At 36.8% G+C, this 22527-nt stretch overlaps 1 protein-coding gene across 1 annotated transcript in view; it reads right to left on the reverse strand.

Annotated features, from left to right (window-relative positions):
* Positions 1-9931: 9931 nt before the first annotated feature.
* The window catches only part of LOC115295920 (vesicle-associated membrane protein 714-like), a 30253-nt gene continuing 17657 nt past the window's right edge, over positions 9932-22527 (reverse strand). Inside the window, exon 6 of the mRNA XM_029944257.1 lies at positions 9932-10119. Coding sequence (XP_029800117.1) covers positions 9982-10119 — 138 coding nt within the window. The 3' untranslated portion in view covers positions 9932-9981. The remainder of the gene's footprint in view (positions 10120-22527) is intronic.

Raw genomic sequence — 22527 nt, forward strand, 5'->3', positions numbered from 1 at the left:
ATGTCACTCTGGCCCGTGACTTGGCAGATTTAATTAGTAGAAAACAGACTAAAGTTGTACTCAGGTTGAATTCTTTACCCCCAGTAATTTCATATTTAATTTTGGGAGGCAGGTGATTCATTCCCATTTCTGACTTTATAAAAAGTTGCACAGAGTTCAGGTTTTTATTCTGTTTCCATATATTCTGAGTCCCATTGAAGTGCTATGCTCTGATCTATTTTGGGCATTATGTCTTGACCTGTTCTTGTACCACTAATTTTAGTTCCAAGCTTGATAGAATTTAAAAATCTTTCCCTTTATGTAAATCACTTTATCAGCTTTGTGGGGTTTTTTTTGTTTGTTTGTTTTCCTGTATTCTAATCTGAACTCCTTGCCCTTTAGAAATTGTTGAATGAATGTTGCATTTTGACTTTGCCTTCATTCTGGGGTTCCCTTTGCCTGTCAAGTTTAGATCCTTCAGGGCTTATTTTTGTGCAGCCCATCTTCCTGCTTCTGAGACCTTGCCTGTTTAAAAAGGTTTATTCTGCCCTCTTGATGGGATCACAAGTTTTGCTAGAGAATTCTAGGTTTAGTGAAGAAATCAGATGGCAGTTTGGTTCTTGATTGTTCATATGAAGTATTTTTATTCTAAAACTGCTGAAGGTTTTTGTTCTATTCACTAGTATTGTCAAATTTTATGATGGGATTATTTCATCCATTCTGTCACACACACTCAGTGGGTCTTGGCATTGTATGACCTTGCTCTTCAGTTCTGGGAAATGTTGAAATGCTTCTTTGCTCATTCACCACCACCTTGATCTTCCTTTGGAAATTTTATTTGAATATGAGCCCTCGGCCTGTGTTTTCCATTGCATTCCTTGCAGTGTGTTGGTTTTTTAGAGTTTCTATCTTACAGGGTTTGTTTTTTTTTTTTAAGATTTCAATTGTCTCTAATTTCTAAGACCCTCCTCCCTCAACCTTCATAATAAACAGCAGTATGTTCTTATATGGATGCATTATCTTTTCTCATCTCCAAGGTTATTAATCACTTTAAAGGTTTGTTTCCAAGCTACTTTGCTATTTCTTGAGCTTCTGTCTTTCATATTACAGGTTTTCCTCAAATGTTGGTGATCTGTAGCTCATATTTAAAAGCTAGTTGGATGTCGTATATTGGGCTAGGGTTTGTTTAACTTTGGAGTTCACTGTTAAGTGATCTGTCATTTTATTGAGGAATGATTTGATACTCCCACTAGCAGCCCTCAGGCCTTCCCTAAGCTGGTCAGACTCACCAGAGGTCTTTGTCCACTCTTACTGCAAGGGTTAAAAATAAAATAAAACCTGGCTGCCAGTATTTGGGATCCCAGTGAGGGAAGACAGTTGAGGGTTCTGAACAAGTAAAGTACTTTTTTTTCCTTCACTCCATGCCTATTGAGTACAAAGTCCACCTTTTCTTGCCTACTTTAGATAATCAGCTTTCTGCCAGGAATGTGGGGTTCTGTTCATTAATACAGAGAGATTAGGGGTTTAACTGTCTAACAGACTTTGAACCAATCCTCTGATTCCTTTTACCTCTGTTTTTAAAGGTACCTGAGCTGTCAGTTGCTAAGCCTTTGCGGGGGTTCTGTGGTACAGTCTGGGATATCCTCATTGCTGATAGCCTGTTCGGTTTCTTGTCTGTTGAGTTACCATTTGTTCATGAGCTTTGCAGTTTCCAGTATTTTGTTGCTGTTGTCTCATTTCTCATACTTTGTCCTTAAGGTTTTTAAGTGTTGTCTCTCTCCCCCTCCCCCTTTAAAGTACTAGGTTTTATTAATAGGATTTCAGAAGGGACTAGAAGTGATAGGGTCTTATTTTTTTAGCAGCCTTTTTTATTTGCGTGGGAGTGGTTAGTGATGGAAGGTTTGGGAAAACAATAAAGGGGCAGGTAAATTAAAATCTAGATAGTATTCTGGAATAATACCTTTCAGAATTTGGCCAATAAATTTCATAACTAGTTTGCTAGTTTATTACAGAATCTCTATTAATGGGCAATTTTCAGTAGGTTTTATTTCAATTCTCCAGTTTTTTAGACTGATTAGAGCTATCAGTCTCAATTCTTTTTAAGTAATGTGAGCTTTCTTGGTCTGCTGGCCTAGTTCAAGTTTTGATATCTTTGGTTTACTAGTTATGTGCTACCAGGTGAGTTATAATCTCTCTTGGGTTTTGAGCTTGTCTTTTATTCCCTTCTTAACTCTCGTGAGTTTTATAAGGTTACAGGTCTTGTTACTACATTACTGTTTGCAAATTGGGATGGCAGCTGCTTTATTGATGTGCACAATAGAATACATTATGGGGGACAGACATCTGTCCAGGTGTCCTTCATGCTGAGGTAATATTGAAAGGTGGTTTCATTAACATTAGGATCCAAGTTACAAGGCCTTTTCATTCTATACTTTATGTACTTTTGGTTTTTTACTGCTTGGAAAAGTCCTTTGAAATTGTTTACTTGTACTTTAAAAGTACTTTATGGTGTTGAGGTATTGGGAATTTCGAAAATCAGAACTGAACCTGTCTACCACAGCAAATTTTGTTTTTTCAAATGTTTAATTTTATTTGCCTTGGGGTTATATTAGCCTGAAATGTCAAAATATAGATCCATGCGTAACAACACTGACACATCTTAGTAAATGCCTTTGGGAGCAGTTTACTTATTAGTATAATTTATCAGCACTCAACGTTTAAGCATGATGCCATATTAGTCATAAAAACTGGTTTTTACTATCTACTTTGGGCAAGCTGAGAGCACCTTTTTTTTATCCTTTCTTCACTGCTGGCCATGTTGAAGAGTTTAGCCTGAAAATTTCCCTGGCTATAAATTAATTTTGGCAAGATGAATATCCAGTTGTGCAAATTGAGTCTGCCTGGCCTGCTAATTGCTGTCAGTTGCCTATAATCTGGTAAATTGGAGAAGTGTTGGTTATAGTCCTCATTTCAAAGAGGCTTGAGCTTATATACATCAGAATCAATCAAAATTGTTTGGGGTGTTGACTGGGAACTTGAATTTCACACACACACCCAGTGATGTTTGCTACTCTAAAGTTTTAGGTATTGTTTGTTGCTTTAAGATGGTTAAATATGCTGTAAAGGTTTTTTTGTTTTCACTTTTATCTCAGGTAAAGACAGGTGCATGTTCCATAAAACAATGCCACTCAAGCATTTTAATCATGGACCCCTAAGTCTAGCTTGAAAAAAGAAAATCAAAGACTTTGCATTCAAATGAGTGTGCAAGATGACACTGAGCAATAGTATACCAAGTGGGAGAAGAGATGTGGAAGTATCAGGCTGGGAACATGGAGAGTTGGGTTTATGATTTTTAAATTAAGTATAGGCAATACACTTTCCTCCTTGCTTGCATATTGCCCCACTTTAGTTTGTCATTGTCCCCCATCCATTCTGTTATGAAGTAATTAGTAACTCTGAAATTGACTTGCTATAGTTTTGGGTTGGGCTAGTTACATACTGTCCCACTGTCCTTAGAATCTTACAGGTTTTCCACTAATTCCTGCAGCCTCCCATTTTGAATGGCTGTAGTACAGTTGTAGCCTTAGGTAACAACTGGTGTCCAAGGGACTATGCAATTTAGGATGACAGCAGTGGGTAACTGCTAAGTTAATTTTCCCCAGTAAGCCTTGTAAGTTTGGGACAGAAGGGTACTCTAAGGGCATGAAAAAATGATCTTGCAAAATTATTGTACTGCTTTTAAAAGGTCATGCTTCATAGGAATTAGATCCTGAGTAAGAGCAAGGTGTTCAGTGTTGTAGCAGTCCAAGTCTGTTATTTTAGTTGTCAGGAGAGGAGTTCTTTAAATTTAGTCTTCAGAGAAAGTACAGACAGGCATTAGGGGAGGTGCTAATTCATTAAACAATGATAGAAGTTACTGAATTCTATTTTGAGAAACTTAAATTACTTGATAGGAAGATCGTTTACTTCAGGGTTATTTGGTATATAATTTATTTTGTAATTGGATAGACTATATCTGGTTTGCACTTTAGGATTTACATGCAAGGTTACTTTTCCTGGCTCTCTTATTTCTCTGAAAAATTAAATATTGGAAGATAATTTAAGAGGTCTATTGATGTCAGTACCTAAAAGCGACACTTAACATTTCATGGAAGTTACACTTAGAGTAAATACTTGAGAAAAGGAATTATATAATTGCCCTTTTTTGTTGTATGGACGGCCTTGGATTACACAAGGCTTAATTACATTTTTAGGAGACACTTGCCAGTCTCACTGAAGTAGAACCCTTTTAAAATAAAAATTGGAAGATGGCTCTGATTATTACAGTGTAGTTAAAAAATTGGTTAAGGCAGTAAAACTTCAAAATGCTAAAATTTGTTGTATATTGCTTCTACAATCATTGATATATAAAGCATGCTACTATTAGTCCATTAGTTTCATGTATTAAGACCTATTAGCATGTCTTTTTTGTTTTTTGTTTTTTTTTTTTTTAGTACCTGGTTAACTTGATTTTAAACTAACATGATGTTCTTTGTAACATTTAACACTTTCAAAACCTATTCTCCCCCAGCAAAAATTGTTAGAACCAAGTGTTTACATTTATAGAAGCCTATTTTTAGAGTTCATATTAAGTTTATAGTGGGCGTTAGTGGGGTTTTAATTTGCACTAAGTTTTCTTTTCTGGAAGATGACTTATGTTCAAATTATAATGTAGTGCTTTTGTCTTACAATTAAACTCTTAAAGCAGTCATGTATTTTTTGCACTGTCTTTTTCTTTTTTTCTTTTTTTCATTTAAGCTTTCCCTTCTTGGATGAATACTTTGAAATAACAGGTCTTATTTTCTTAGTTGAAAAGGTAAGACAACTATCATGTTTAAAATGTTAGCAGTTTTAAATGATGGGATTCTTTTGAAAGATTATGGAACTTGGCCAAATGGTTTTTAAATTGGAAGAGTTCAATGGAAGAAAAAGGTAATTTCTGTTGTCTCCAGAGTGTTAATGAGGAAGGATAGTGAGAGAAGGAAGATTCCACATGGGTGTGTTCAGTCTCTGGCCTCTACTGGGTTTGCTGTCAAATGTGGTGAGACCACTAAAAGTGCTGGTAGGCATCTGCTATGTATGCAGACTGATGCATATTTCTCAGAGGATGGCAAATTGAATTAGATGTGTAAAGTCGCAGTGTTGTTTGCCAAGGTACTCCTACTCCGTATAAATACAGAGGAAACCTAACATAACATTATTGTTCCATTATTCCGCTTCCTGGGTTTGTGTTCCTTGAGAACTGTGAGGTATTTGGGTCGTTCCTAGCGCTGGCCTGCCATGAGAGAGGCTGACATGGCAGGTCATGGTGTGCTGAGAAGGGCTTCTACTCCCCCCACAAATGATCTCTGACCAGTTTATGATTTGCCTTTTCGTTCTAAAAAATCAGCCCAAATTAAATAATGGGTTGTTATTTTAGGTTCTGCTACGAGCCTATAATGAAAATATGAACTTTTTTTTTTAGAAGTCTCTTAAATATTTGTGGGGGAGGGACAGAGAGAATGAGAATCCCAAGGAGGCTTCACACTGTCAGCGCAGAGCTTGATCTGGGGCTCCATCTCACAGCTGTGCGATCAGGACCTGAGCTGATATCAAGGGTTAGACAATAAGGGTTTCCCCAGGTGGCTCAGTTGGTTGAGTGTCCGACTCAGGTCATAATTCCGCGGTTCCTGGGTTGTAGCCCCAAGTCCTGCTCTGGGCTGACAGCTTGGAGCCTGGAGCCTGCTTTGGATTCTGTGCCTCTCTCTGCCCCTTGCCTGCTTGTGTTCTGTCTAAAAAATAAACAAAAACACAACTTGGCCACCCAGGTGCCCTAAGAATATATATTTTTAAAATAAGTTAAAATAATCCTTTTCAGATTTATTAAAATGTGTAGGATAATCTGTCTAGCAGACTTAGGACAATTTCTAGTTTAATATGTAATACATTCAATGGAATAGATTTTAAAAAATGTTTGAGGTCCAGCTCTGTTATTTGCCCTGTGATGGACAAATAAAATTTAACTTCTCTATGCATCAGGTTTACAGTAGAAAATTCTGTCTTTCTCAGATATAGATGTTTGATAATAGGCGTGTGAATGTGCTTTGGGGTTAGTAGTTCTCAACTTTATCGTAAGGTTAAACATAAACTTTGAGGCCCTATCCCAGCCTTAAGTAGAATCTTAAGGGGGATAGAGCCCAGGCATCTGTACTATTAATATCCTCTGAGTCTGATTAGAGTTGAAAACCAAAGCTTCATATTTATTGCTATGACCATGTTTAAGAGCTATGGAAATCTCACACATGAAAAGGTATCAAATGTTAACGCTTAATATGTGCTGAGCCGTCTGAATATGAAGAGTATACTGTGGCCAGGCTTGTGTGGAGTAGATAGACATAGCTATCTACCAAGATGGGATGAGTGCCCTTTTCAAAGTTTGCCTGGGCATCTACTAGGACTTCCCACTTCTGCTTCTGTAACTCTGGGCTTCCCTGGCTATGAACCTTCAGATTTGGTGTAGGAGTCCCTTGAGTTTGGTGAGTAATTTGAGATGAGCAGAAAGTTGGTTAAAAAAGTTCAGGATTACAGAATAGTGTGAAAGCCTTTATAGATAAGAAATAAGGTCAAGGAAGCATTTTTGTGGAGAATGAGGGAAGAATACATAGCTGTTTTTGGGATTTAAAATTTAAGGTGTTTGCATGTTATCCAAGTGGGTGTATCCAGTAGAGGGTTGGAAAATGGTTTGGAATTCAGAAGAGGTTACTTGCTGGAGAAGGCAATGTCATGGGAGTAAACAAGAGCACCCTAGAGAGTGTGGGAGCCAAAGGCTGAGCACTGTTGAAGGCCATCTGATGAATGAGTGCAGGACGGACTCCAGGGCCTACTCCACCTTCTGCACCTCCCACAGCAAGCGTGTCTTGCTGATCCTCGTTCCTACCCCTAGCCTGGGGGAGTCTGGCAAGTGACCTAGCTTGTCCTTCAGTTTTCTTATCTGTAAAATGGAAATAATAGTCCCTACGCCAGGGTTGTGAGGATTAAAAAAGAATCTCTAAAGTACTTAAACAGCTACTGGCACATAGTAAGTGTTCAATACTTAACTGTTACTGTTGACTGCCTTGACCTATTGAGATAATTTTTTTTTAAGTAGGCATCTCGCCCAGCATGGAATCCAACCTTGATCTCACAACCCAGATATCAAGGGCCTGAGTTAAGATCAGGAATTGGATACTTAACCGACTGAGCCACCAGGCACCCCAAGATAAATTCAGTTTCTAATATCCAATTACCAGCCCCATTTATAACCCACAAAATCTCCCTCAGTGACTGAAGCTGATGTTCATCATTATCTTTATTGAATTTATTCTCTGGTGCACAGTGTGCCACTTAAGTAGATGTTGTTTTCATGTGCTTATGATTTTTATTGGTCTTGCTGCCTCAACTGGAATGTAAGCTTCATTGGGATTAGGACCATTTCTTACACTTCTATATATAGCCACTAATTTCTCAAACATCCATTATCTCTATTTGTGTGGTAATTTACAATATTTCCTAATGTTTTAGAACTATGTTGGTGCAGAGTAGGAGCTCAAAAATGTGTGAATGCATAAATCAATAAGATTGCCTTAATATTTGTTTCTGTCTACTCAGGTATTTTCTACCCAGATGTAGCATAAATAGCAGATGAACACTCCTTACTAAACAAGGGCTTTTCTTCCTAACTCTTAAGCTCTAAGACTGCTGGGAAAACCAGCGTTATGTGGGACTTCTCGCCTGGGACCAGGGTGACAGCCTGTGTCTTATTTGTCCTGCAAGTGGAGAGGAGCTTGTCACAAGATGTTCTTCAATTTTAGGCTCCTGGGTCTTGGCATCCTACCATGTAAAACTGGGGAGGGGGTAGCTTAGGTGATCTGTAAGTAAATGTTTTCCAGCAATACATATGCTAGTATTCACTGGCAATCAGGAAACAAATACATCGTTTTATACGTAATTATGTTACAAAAATCTTAGGAGACATCATATAGGCTTTAAAACTAAGAGCAAAATAGTCTCTTCTCATAATACTCCTCTTTAAATTCCCGTCTCCCCTCCTCAAAACAACCTACCAACCTACGAAAAGCAAAACTACTCGTGCGTCTTATCTGGCCCACAGTTAAGGGGGCAGATAATATACTCCGAGTTAAAAATACAGATTTCATATATACAACAGCCAGGACTTTAAATTAGTAGAATCTTAGCTTTCTAGCTGTGTGACCTTGAGTATATCCTTTAACTTGGCTATTTTCTTATCTGCAAAATAAAGATAATATGAACAAACATTTACGCAGCACTTATGTATGTGCCAGCCACTCCTCTATGTGCCTTACTTTCTAAATAGTTTTTACCTCTATGTCATTGTAAAATTAATGAGACACTTCTCCAAAGCACTTAGTGCATTATATCAGAGTATATATTCAATAGATCACCTATTTTTTCCTGGATATAAATTACAAACTCTGAAGTTGCTAACATTTAAAATCCTTTAAAAATATTTTGTGCATAGAAAGGTGATATTGTGCTGGAGGAATAGCAAGCTTGGTGTCTATTTAAAATGCTGATACTTGATCATTATTAGAACTAAAGTGAGTTATGTAGCAGATAGGAATGCCTGTTTTTACTCTTCCCCATGGATCACTAAGTGATTTTTAAAAAATGTTTATTTACTTTTGAGAGAGAGAGAGAGAGAGAGAGAGAGAGAGAGAGAGAGAGAGAGAGAGCGAGCGCGAGTGGAGTAGGGGTAGAGAGAGGAGATGTAGAATCTGAAGCAGGCTCCAGGCTCTGAGCTGTCAGCACAGAGCCCGATGCGGGGCTCAAACCTACAGACTGAGATCATGACCTGAGCTGAAACTGGATACTTAGCCAACTGAGCCAACCAGGTGCCCAACTAGGTGATTTTTAAAACTACTTTAGACCTCAGTTTCCACTTAGGAAATATAATTCCTGAAACCTTGTTACCAACTGCAGATGAAGCTGGATGTTTTGGTTATTAGGTATCTTAGTGATTTGAGGTTATTGAGTGAAATGTGGGGGGAAAAAAGGCTGTTGGGGTGGTAAAATAGAACAGGACCTGTGATTTATTAGAGATCCAATACAACTTCCTAATTTTAAAATCTTTACCCAAGGCAATGTCTAATATAAAACAATGGTTTGAATAGTCATTTCAAAAGAAATAATCTGTAGAAGAGGTGAATGTTTATTTCTGGACTGTGTAGTCAAGACTAATTTATGTTTATTTATCTTTATTTTATTTTGATTTAACTTAGTTTTAGAGCAGGGGAAGGGCAAAGAGAGGGAGAGACAGAGTCTTAAGCAGATTCCTTGCTCAGGGCAGAGTACGATGGGCTCGATCCCACAACCCCAGGATCATGACCTGAGCCAAAATCAAGAATCAACACAACCAACTGAGCTACCCAGGCACTCCAAACTTTTATTTCTAAGGGAATTAATGATGAGGTCACAGTCATTTTCCTTCTGAGTAAGGAGTAAGGTAACAGGGATTTAATGCCAAAAATGTAATCATTTTTCCTATTAAGTAATAGTTAACACTTAAATAGCATTTACTATGTGGTAGACATAATTCTACATAGTATTATTACTAGCTCCTGTTTACAGATGAGGAAACAGGCATGGATTAAATAACTTATTCAAAGTCACCTGATGGTTTGTGGTGGAGAGTTAAACTTCAGTGGTCTGATTCCGGGGTTTGTGCTTTTTAAAGGGAAGAGGCTGGGAAAGTAGCTGGAGCAGTGGGAAAAAACCGGTGGCATTACCGAAATGGAAGAGATACAAGAGTCAATAAAACATACTAAAAGGACAAGAAGAAACTTCCAAACCCTTCTCCCTCCAGTCTTCCTATCACTGGAAAATGCTTTCATAGTTGTTGATTGTAGAACCTCTATTTACACACAACAATTTATTGGTAACTTCTGGGGTTGTGGAGAAAGAGGGTCAGGTTGGTATTACATTTGTACTTAAAAGAATGATGATGATTGAAAGGAGAATTACCACGGTGATGACTATAATCTTTCTGAAGTGTTTCCACCATATCCTCCTAAGAATCTTTCTTGTTTTTTGGGACTCTTCGGCCTGAAATGAAAATAACCACAAATTTAATGTTTTCTTTCTGTATCTGGATTAATGGACACACCTCAACACTTATTAGAGCTCTGTAAAAGAACAAATTTAGCTTGGTTTTGAGGAATCCCAAAGAGGCTCACTAAGTCGGGACAGCTTTTATAAAACGATGCACCAAGAGTCCAGGTGCCTTCCTCATTGTGTTCATCTGTACTTTTATTAGCTTTATTAACTCTTTGACCTTGACCAAGTTAATAACTCTTTGAGCCCCAGTTTCCTCATTGTCACTTTACTTAAATGCCACTGTTCTTACAACCCTATTTAAAATTGCTACCCCCATCTCAAGCCCAGAAGTCCTATTTCCCTTCGATACATTATTTTTCTCTAAAGTATTTATCTCTTGGGGTGCCTGGATGGCTCAGCTAGTTAAGCATCTGACTGGCTCAGGTCACGATCTTGCAGTTTGTCATGATCTCGTGGTTTGTGAGTTTGAGCCCCACATTGGGCTCTGTGCTGACAGCTCAGAGCCTGGTGTCTGCTTCAGATTCTGTGTCTCCCTCTCTTTCTCTGCCCCTAACCCACTTGCACTCTGTCTCTGTCTCCCTCAAAAGTAAACATTAAAAATAAAAAAAAAATATTTAAAGTATTTATCTCTTATCTAATATTATATAAATCTTATTTGTTGTGTGTTGATAATGTTAGCTCTGTGAAGGCAGGGATTTTGATCTGTCTGTTTCATTCACTGCTGTATTCCCAACAGTGCTTAACATAGAACATTTCTCTACTTTTCTTTAGCACCCGTATATTGCTATTGAGAAATGTGATGCTATTCTAATTGCCAAGTCTTTGTATTTTCTCTCTCTGGAAACATTTAAAATCTCTCTTCCTTATTAATGTTCTACAATTTCAAGATTACATACATGCCCTGTTATGGTCCTTGTTTTGTTCATTGAATCTGGAAACTCCTGTTATTTAGTTCTAGGAATTTTTCTTGTATTACTCTGATTTTCTCTCCTTTGATTTCTTCATTTTCTTTTTCTGAAACTCCTATTGTTCATATGTTAGATCTCTTAGACTGATTTGCTGTCTTCCTTACCGTTCCTCTCTTTTTCCTCTCCTTTCTGAGAGAATATCTCAACTTTATATTACAAGAATTCTATTGAATTTAAAATTTTTACTATTTTAATTTACAAAAGATTTTTTTGTTTTATGAATAAGCTTTTATATAGCTTTTCTTTTTTGTTTCAGGGATCTATTACCTTCTATTTCTCTGAAGACAGAGAGAAGTTGGGGAGTGGTCACCATATTCAAAGATACAGATACTCAGGGTAAAACTTTTCACTTGATCCATCGGATTTTAATATGCTGGTCACTTTGGCCTCACTGCACATGGTGTCTGAATCTAGAGCTTCTCTGCTCTGTTGTCTTTAGATAATAACATTTATTATCCTTTGTCAGGGGTAAGGAGAAGTGATGTGTCTCTAAAATGTAGGGAAGAGGCTGCACAGGTCACATTCCTTTTAAAGACTGTGTGCCCAGTTTCTTTTGAGACTTACATTGCATGTCTACTTTTCAAGTACCATGTATCTCCAATTTCTGATCCTTTCCAAAGTTGTATGGGCTGGATCATTTTGCATCCTAATGTCTTCTGCTACAAACTTCTGTTTTGGGTTTTTTGCTTTTCTAAAAAGGTTAAAAAGTACTCATAATCAGTTTTCTAGCTTCCCAAATTGTTGACCTTGCTTACCTGTTGTCTTTTCTCTTGTTTTTTTTATCTTAGTGATTTATACATTAAAATCCCTAATTATTGCTTTATCTGTTGTTTTATTGGAGTTTTGAGAGTATAACAAGATAAATGTACCTGTTTAATTTGTCAAATTAAAATCCATGATTCATATTTATCTGTAGGCAGCTTACTGGCCTATGTTTTATTAAAAAGCCAAATGTGTGGTTTTTAAAAATTAAACCTTATTTATTTTGAGAGAGCGCGCGCGCTGGTGCTTGTGTATGTGCACAAGCAAAGGAGGGGCAGAGAGGGAGAGAGAGGGCTTGATGTCAATAACCGTGAGGTCATGACCTGAGTTGGATGCTTAACTGAGCCACCCAGGTGCCCCCCTAATCAGCTTCTCAAGGACATTCAGTTAGAGTCTTTTATATAAAGACTAATGGAAAAGAGAGAAAAGTAATTTTGCAAGTTAAAAAATAGGTTTTTGTGAGAATGATTATATGGTATCTGAAAAATATTCTGAGAAAAACTAAAATACGTCAAATTGTAAAATAGTCAAATATGTATTATTGAGCTGCTTCTACTCAACTGTCCTCAAAGAGGAGGTCATTTTTTTTCTGCCTGTAATCATGTATGCATAAAAGTGTGATTTGTTTGGAAGGTGAGGCAGTAAAGTGAAATAAAATCTCTTACTTTCTTTTGCCATATTTTTTGTGGGATTTAGATGTTGCTACTTACCCCATAAAAAAGACATAAAATCTAATAAAACATTAATAGATATGGCAGTATGGTGGATTAAGTAACCCCATGACCCTCCTGCCACTATTACTACTCAGAAATGCTAGATAAAATATAATAAGCACACTTAAATTCAAAGCAGAATTGGGAAGCAAGTCAGAGGAAGGCCTGTGCAGGAACTCAGGCAGGCGGTGAGAAGTTGCACTTCCTGTGCAGCTCGTCTGGATTTGGAATGGTGAGGGTGTTGGCTTCTGTCATCCAGGGCTTGGGATTTCACTGCCCACGGGCACAGCAGACTAATCTCTGGGCTCCATGAGGAGAATGTGGAACTATATTAAATTTTCATCCTTCCTGCTAACAAGGCTCAAAACTTTGGAGTCTTCCTTAACTCCCTCTCACTACGCATTCAATCTGTCAGCAACTCCAGTTTGTTCCACCTTCAAAATGTATCCAGAATCCAACCACCTCTCACCACTCGTACTGAACTAAATATTTTGTGTTACATACACTTTTACCACTTTCTCTGCTCTTTAATTTTTTGCTGAAACTCAGATTTCTCCTCAGAGATAATTTTCCAACTACCTAAAATACTCCCTTTAGAATTTCTTATTGCAGATGTGATAAACACAGCCAGCTATCCACTGCAGATTTGAGTTCTCCTCCCATAATGTAAAATTATTGCTGGCAAGAGACTCTCTAATCACAGACCACATTTCTCAGGCTCCTCACCACACCCTGTGCTGTTTCCCCCTCAACCTCTTGCATCCTATGCAAAGCTGTAAGACTAATTCTTACCAATAGGTTGTGAATAGAAATTATGGTGTCACGTTTGGGCTGAAGTTTGCTTCTTCCACTCCCTATTTAACCAACTGCCACCTGAAACTGAAAGACTCTAAGACCCAAGGCAGTGGCAGAGGCACAAAACTGAAAAAGCTTGAGTTCCTGGATTACCATGTGAAAGTATGCCCACGGAAAACCTGTCTTAGATTATCATGCAACCAAGAAATAAACCTCTATTTAGTTAAACAGTGTTTCTCTAATATTGCAGTTGGTAGTAGGCTGAAATGTTGTTATTAAAAGAGTCTAAAACATGTGGCATTGGCTTAACCATCAGGTGGTAAGCAGTGAAGAAACTGGAAGTAGAGGCTGGAAAGATAAAGACCTATATTCTTCAGAATAAGATATTTGATAGTTTTACTATTGCCTGTGACAACTTGGAAGGCAAATAAATTGCCTATTGAGTCTTTCACTATGGAGGAAAATGTTGGAAAACAGAATGGTAATGGTGTGAATTCTTGTTACTGGCTGCACTTATCAAGGTACCAACGGGCTGGTTTGCAAGAAGAAATAAAAAGAAATAGGGTGAAGAAATGTGGAACACTGAAACATTAGGTAAGCTGATGTTATCTTGGTCCAAACAGTAGAAAGTAAGATTTTAAAAAAATGGGCAAAGGACCTGAATGGACTTTCATCAAAGAAGATCTGTAAATGGCCAATAAGCATGTGAAAAGATGCTCAATATCATTAGTCATTGAGGAAATGCAAATCAAAAGGAGATGCTAGTTAAAAAAAAATGAGATTCTGGCTTATACCCAGTAGGATGGCTATAATTTAAAAAAATGGAAAAGAACGATTTGGAGAGGATTTGGAGAAATCTGAACCCTCTTACATCACTGGTGGGTACTTGTGGGTACCTTCTTACATTACTGGGTTCAACCACTGAGGAAAATAGTTTGGAAATTCCTCAAAAAGTTAAACACAGAATTATTATATGACATAGCAATTCCATTCCTATGTATACACACAAAGGAATTGAAATCAAGTATCCAAACAAAAATTTGTACATGAATGTTCATAGCATTATTCACAGTAGCCAAGGCAGAAACAACCCAAATGTCTACCAAATGATGATTAATGGATAAACAAATAGTAGTGTATCTATACAATCGAATATTACTCAGCCTCAAAAAAGAATGAATTACTTACACATGCCACAACATGGAGGAACTATAAAAACATCATGTTAAATGAAAGGAGCCAGACACGAAAGACCAGTTTATTGTATGATTCCATTTATATGAGATAGCCAGAAGAGGTAAATCCATAGATACAGAGAACAGATTAGTGGTTGCCAGGGCCTCGGGAATAATTCCTTAATGGATATGAGGTTTCTTTTTGGGGTGATGAAAATGTTTTGGAACTAGTAAGGTGTTGGATATAAAATACTGTGAATGTATTAAATGCCACTGAATTGTATGCTTTAAAAATATTAATTATACTTTATGTGAGTTTTAGCTCAATTAAATAAAAGATTCCGCCCTGTGGTGGAGATGAGGTTAAGGGTACAGTATGCTTCCTATCCAAGCCTACTGGCCTCAAAGTAGTTGTCTTTAAATTGAGAGGGAGGCATGTGGCCAGAAGGAAGGAAATAACCAGGCTTCAGAATATTGTCCAGAAAAGAACTTTACATTTGGCTACAGGCATGTCGAAAGAACTAGAAGCAAAAAGATTCAAAATCAATCAAGTTTTGAAATTGTAAATAAACCAGAGCCTGGTCCTTTGGAAAGGCAAAAACAAAACCCAAAAAACCCAACTTGATTAAAATATCAAGAGGTTAGTAATGAGGAAATTAAACCAACCATAGGCACAAGACAGACTATAAAAGTTAAGAATGCAACTGCACATAGCATATAGTGTACAGTTTGTGTACACTAGGATCAGCCTTTTGAGGCTACAAAGGTAAAACTGTAACAGTGAATCCTACAACACATACAAACATTTAATGTGAAATGTATTACATTAACAGGCTTAAGAAGAAAAATCATTACCTCAATTAATGTAAGGATAGCATTTGTACAATTCAACCCTCTTTATGATAAAAGTTCTTAACAGATAAGGAATAGAAAGGAAGTTTTATAACTTATTAAAAATTATCAAAATCTGAATGTAAATGTAATACTTAATTGGGAAGCATTAGAAATATTCATTTTAAATTGGGAACAAGTATTTCAGATATCACCATTCCTAGTCAACATTTTACTGTCATTCCTAGCTACCATAGTAAGACAAGCAAAAATAAAGTGGGGTGCCTGGCTGGCTCTTGGTGGAGCATACAACTCTTGATGTTGGGGTTGTGAGTTCAAGACCCATATTGGGTGTAGAATTTTTAAAAATAATTGAAAAAAAAGGAATATATATTGGAAAGAATGAAAAAGTAGTCATTATTTATATATGATAAAACTTCTATGTAAAAAAGGCAAAGAAACCTATAGACAATATTACCATGAAGAGTTCAGTAGGACTTAGTGTACAAAGTTAGTATGCAAAAATTGATTGTGTTCCTATTAATCAAAAACAGTCTGAAAGAGACATAGCATGTTCAGAGACGTGAAAACAGTACTGTAAAGATGTCAATCCTCCCCATATTAATGTAATTCCAACTAACATCCTAACAATTGTGTGTGTGTGTGTGTGTGTGTGTGTGTGTAACTCAAGATGTAGATTCTGAAATTCACTGAAAGAGAAAGCAAGACTTGCTAACACAATTTTCAAACAGTAGAAAGTGTCTTGCACTATAAGGTATTAAGGCTTCTTATAAAGCCACAGTAACTAAAACAGTTAGAGTCCTAGTCCAAGGATAAAGAAATCGGTCAGCAGAATCGAGTACGTATAGGGAGGGGCACCTGGCGGGCTCACTCGAAGGAGCAATGTGGCTTTTGATCTTGGGGTCATGAGTTCAAGTTCCACTCTGGGCATGGGGATTACTTAAAAAAAAAAGAATAGAGAACACACACACACATATAAATTAAAAGAATGAAAGCATGATATATGATACAGCTGGCATTACAAATCAAATGGGAAAGGCTGAATGCTATTTAATAAATGGTATTTGGGCAACTGGTTTTTTTGTACAGAAAATAATAAAATTTTGATTCCTACCTCATACTGTGTTCAAAACTGTGTGCAAAAACAAAATTCCAGATGTTTTAAAGATCCATGTTTAAGAAGCAGAATTTAAAACTTTTAGGAAATAATGTAAGAGTATCTTTATAACTTGGAAAGGAAGGAGTTTTGGTTTTTTTCGGGGGCGGGGAGAGCACTAGCAGGGGAGAGGGGCAGAGGGAGACAGAATCTCAAGCAGGCTCCATACTCAGTGTGAAGCCCAATGCAGGCTTTGATCCCAGGACCCCGGGATTGGATTTGAGCCAAAACTTAGAGCTGCATACTGAACTGACTAAGCCACCCAGGCACCTCAAAGGAGTTCTTAAACAAGACCCAGAAAAGCATAAACCATGAAGGACAAGACTGATGTATTTGCCTAGATGATTGTTAAAGATTTCTTTCCTAAAAAAGATACTTTACATAAAGCTGAAAGCCAAGCCCCATACTGTGAGAACATATTTGCACTTTATACAATTAAGTATCAACAACTAAGAATTGTATACTCATTTTTTATCCTTTATTAAACATTAGTAGTTTGTGTATTTCTTATAAATTATTTTAAAAGATAAAGGCCCACATTAGCAAAATGGGCAAAGGATATCAACAGGTAGTTCGCAGAACAAACTCTAATAGTTAAGAAACATAAAAATTGTTCAATGCCATTCAATATCAGGGAAGTGCAAATTAAGACGATAGTTATCTTCTTTCCCTTACTGGACTGTTAAAAATCATAATCTTATAATCCCAAGTATTAGAAAGAATGTGGAGCAACAGAACTCTCATATACTACTGATGAAAGTACAAATTGGCACAACGCTTCTTAAGGAATTTTGAAGTATTTGGTTGATTTAAAGATGCACATGTTTTAAGATCCAGCAATTTCATTTCTGTCTCTACATACAGCAGAGTGAGGGTTCTACAATGAGATCAAGCACCCCAGGGGGTTGCATGAGACGCTCCATTAGAAAGTGGGAAATTAATTTTAGAGCTTCTCTTTATTTTAATCAAAAAAATAGGGAATGAAAATGTATTAATGTACAACATATGGATAGGCACTGACACCTTCCCTAAGTGTGTATGTAAAATGATACATCAGGAAGCTAAGGTCTTTTAGGGTAAAGTGTAAATTCCCCAGAGTTAACAAAGAGTTAACCACTGCCTACCCCTTTATCCATTTGCTTGAAGTGCATTGCAATTCCTATAATTTACATGCATCTGGGGAAGAGAATTTATGCGAAATATTACTTAGTTTTAACTAAACTAAAAAATACACATGTGGCTTAAAAATTATACCAATAAATGGGTGCCTGGCTGGTTCATTTGGAAGAGTATAAAACTCTTGATCTTGGGGTTGTGAGTTCAAGCCCCATGTTGAGTGTAGAGATTACTTAAATACACTTAAAAAAATTACACCAATAAGGCAAACATAACAAAAACATAGCAAAGAGGATATCTTTGTATTTCTAGTTTGAGCATTACATCTGCCATATTTAGAGATAAAAAATAGTGATTAAAGTCAGATCTAACTTTTAATCACAAATACTATCAATAAAAACATCCTTATTAATATTAATTGGAGAAAACAGTTTTAATCTTCTTAAAAACAAATTATTTAATATTTTATTTTATCTTTACCCTGTTTTAATTTCTATTTTCCTGTATGCTTTATATTATTTAACATTATTATAGAAGGATATATAATTTAGATATATATCTAAATGCATCCTCAAGATTATTTTACAAATAAGTATGCATGACCAAACACTCTACAGATCACTGTCTTAGAAACAGTTTTGCAGGGGCACCTGGGTGACTCAGCTGGGTGACTGACACTTGGTTTCAGCTCAGGTCACGATCTCATTGTTTGTGAGTTGGAGCCCCACATCAGGCTTCCAACTATGACCCTCCCACGTGCACTCTCTCTCTCAAAAATAAATAAACAAATAAAGTTAAAAAAAATTTTGCAAAAGTGTACCAACAGATATGAATAAGGTTGGTCAAAGGAATATTGTTCATAATAAAGTTGGAATCTACATTAATGTTTATTAAAAGGAGAAAAAAATAAGTAATCTGTTTATTTATTTTTAATTTTTTAAAATATTTTACTTATTTATTGAGAAAGAGGGGGATGAGAAGAGAGAGAATCCCATGCAGGCCCCACGCTCTCAGCTCAGAGCCCAATGTGGGGTTTGAACACACGAACCTTGAGATTATGACCTGAGCCGAAACCAAAAGTCAGATGCTTAACTGACTGAGCCACCCAGATGCCCCCACTGTGTTTATTTAAAATTTTTTTTAATGTTAATTTATTTATTTTTAATTCTTTTTAAAATGTTTATTTATTTTGAGGGAGAGAGAGAGACAGAGCAAGAGCTGGAAAGGGACAGAGAGAAAGGGGGACACAGAATCTGAAGCAGGTTCCAGGCTCTGAGCTGTCAGCACAGAGCCCTAGGGAGGGCTTGAATTCACGAACTGTGAGATCATGACACGAGCCAAAGTCGGATGCTCAACTGACTGAGCCACCCAGGTGCCCCAATGTTTATTTATTTTTCAGACAGAGAGAGACAGATTGTGAGCAGGAAGGAACAGTGGGGTGAGGGGGGTGGACACAGAATCCGAAACAGGCTCCAGGCTCTGAGCTGTTAGCACAGAGCCCAATGCAGGGCTCAAACTCACGAACCTTGAGATCATGACCTGAGCTGAAGTCGGATGCTTAACCAACTAAGCCACCCAGGTGGCCCCCACTATGTTTATTTAAATAGTAATGATATGCTTTCAGAAGTTAAATTGATAAATTAAAGCTAAGTGTGTTCAAACAAATAGATTTCATAAACATAATGTTGAACTCAAAACTCAGGTTTTATATTATATATGTACATTATAATGTCATAAACAAAGTTAAAACTGCAAACTAAGAATGTAGATACATATGTACCTATAGAAACATGACAGGAATCAAGCATGCATACAAATGCATTCACATCAAATTCATGATAGTGGTTCTTCTGGTGTGGAGGTGGGAAAGGTACACAGGGACTTTAATCATATGTCTAATTTCTTATTTTTATTTTTTAATGTTTTTTAAAAATATAATTTTGAGAGAGAGACAGACAGACACAGTATAGAGGGCAGAGAGCAAGGGAGACACATAATCTGAAGCAGACTCCAAGCTCTGAGCTGTCAGCACAGAGCCCAAGGCAGGGCTTGAATTTGTAAACCATGAGATCATGACCTGAGCTGAAGTTGGATGCTCAACTGACTAAGCCACCCAGGTGCCCCTAATTTATTTCTTTAAAAAACAAAGGCCCTGATCAAATATGGCAAAGTATTAGGTCATACAAAGTAGACCGATGATTACAAGGGTATTAGATGTATTATTCTCAAAACTTTTTCATATGCTTGAAATAAATTTTCATAATAAAATAGTTTTGATTCCCAAATATGACCTCTGATCACAAAGTATTTAAATATTATACATGCTTCCTAATATAACAGAATGAGGCAATATTGACTGTGGACTTTTATGACTGCCATTTCAAAATGCTTTGTAAGAATGTAATGCTATCAGTTCTTCACTGTTGGGCTGTTACACTTTATTCATCTATTGTGACACTGAACCCGCATTTAATATTACAGTTAAGTTTTTATAAATCTGTCTCCTATATGTAGTAGATTAAACTATGGCAAACATCTTATTTTACTACTTTATTTCTGAAGATGACCAACATATTATTTTGTATATAATAGGCTCCTGAAGAACATTTATTAATGAATAATGAATGAATCTAAATGGCTTGGACAATGTTACCTTATCTGAGCTCTTGTGTTATAACTTTCACAAAATACAAATGCAATCTTAGACAATTATTTACTTTATTAATTCTCCTTTGTAGGTTATATAAACTGATGTGACCTTCTTTTTTTCCTGCTATAAAAGTGGTGTAGAGGATTGCTTTCTCAAATAAATAGTATTAACTAACACTGAGGGCTTATTTGCTAGGGTTGTAGATATCTATTCATCATTATATTCTTAGTTATTCATATAGAGCCTGGCAGACAGTAGATACTCAAAATATATTTGTTGAATAAATCAACCAATAAAAAAGTTGCAGGGATGGCAGAGATGAGAGAGTGATAAACTCAGTTTGGGCAGTGAGGAGATAGATGACCCTTGAACTGGGTTTGATCAATGAGTAGAAGTTTTCTAGGGCAAGGAAAAAGAAGGGGAACAGTCTGTATAAAGGTGTGAAATAATGCAACATGTAATTTGGAGGACTATAAATAGTTTTTGTTGAGATTTATAAATTGCAAGACTGTGATCTCTTGGTGATGTGACTAGAAATATAGTCAGAGAAAGCTCATCATGTTAGGGAGGTTGCACTCTATGCTGTGTGGACAAAGGTGCACCACAGGAGGGTTTAAAAAAACTATAGATAATGCTCATACTTGCATTTTCCTTCATCTTATTAAAAAGTTTTTACTACTTTAGTTGACATGAAATGTTAGATTAGTTTCAGATGTACAACATAGTGATTCTACTCAGTATATTACTCAGTGCTCACCATAAGTGTAGCCACCATCAATCACCATATGACACCATTATAATATAATTGCCTATATTTCCTCTGCTGTACTTTTCATCTCTGTGATGTTTTACAAATGCATGTTTGTACTTTTTAATCACCTTCACTTAGTTTGTCCATTCCTCCAAAACTCTCCCCTCTGGAAATCACCAGTTTCTTCTTTGTATTTATGAATCTGTTTCTGTTTCTGTTCATTCACCTGATTTGTTTTTTAGGTTCTACATATAAGCTATAGTAATCAAAACAGTATGGTATTGGCACAAAAACAGACACAGGGATCAATAGAACAGGATAGAGAGTCCAGAAATGAACCCACACCTATGTGATCAGTTACTCTATGATAAGGGAAGCATGAATATAGGACAGGATGGTCTCCAATAAATAGTGTTGGGAAAACTGGACAGCTACATTCAAAAGAATAAAACTGGGCACCTGGGTGGCTCAGTCGGTTAAGCATCAGCTCTTGATTTCCGCTTGGGTCATGATCCCAGGCTGTAGGACTGAGCCCCATGTTGGGCTCCATGCTAAGTATGGAGCCTGCTTAAGACACTCTCTCTCTCTCTCCCCCTCCCTCTCTGTCTCCCTTCCTCCCTTCCTCCCTCCCTCAGGCTCTCTCTCTCTAAAATTAAAAGAAAAAAAATTAAAAAAAAAGAATGAAACTGAACAACTTTCTTACACCATACATTCAGAATGGCTAAATGTGAGACTGGACATCAGAAAACTCCTAAGAAAGCATAGATGATAATTTCTTGGATATTGGCTTTAGCAACCTATTTACAGATACATCTCCTTTGGCAAGGAAAACAAAAGCAGATATAAACTATTGGAACGATGCCAAAATAAAAAAGCTTTTGCACAGGAAAGGAAACCATCATACTTGCATTTTTAAAGAATGTTCTAGTTCCAGTGTGGAGGATAACTGGAGGAGAACAGGACTATTTGGGAGGCAGTTAAATCCAGAGATTGGACTGACACAGTGAGTGGCCCTGGAATGGGCAGAAGGTGGAATACAGCCATTTTGTAGAATACTATTCAGCAAAGAAAAGGAATAAAATATAACAACAACATGAATATCAAAACATTACTAAGTCAAGAAGTCAAACACAACATGCATTGTATAATTTTATTTATATGAAATTCTAGAAAAGACAACACTATAGTGACAGAAAGCAGATCAGTGGTAGGCTGGGGTCAAGGGTTGGGGAAGAGTCAACTGCAAAGGGCGTAAGGAAGGTTCTAAGATGAAAGAGCTATTCTGTAACTGGATTGTGGTTACAGGATTGTACACAAGCACTACAATTCATCAAACTCTACACTAATTTTATCTAAGTAATATCTTCATTATTATTTCTAAAAGTGAAAAACATGAGGCCATGAACACAAAAGATTTAGGAAGTAGAATCAATAGAACTTAGTGAGTAAAAAATAAGT

Source organism: Suricata suricatta, chromosome 1 (assembly GCF_006229205.1).
Source record: "Suricata suricatta isolate VVHF042 chromosome 1, meerkat_22Aug2017_6uvM2_HiC, whole genome shotgun sequence".
NCBI lineage: Eukaryota > Metazoa > Chordata > Mammalia > Carnivora > Herpestidae > Suricata > Suricata suricatta.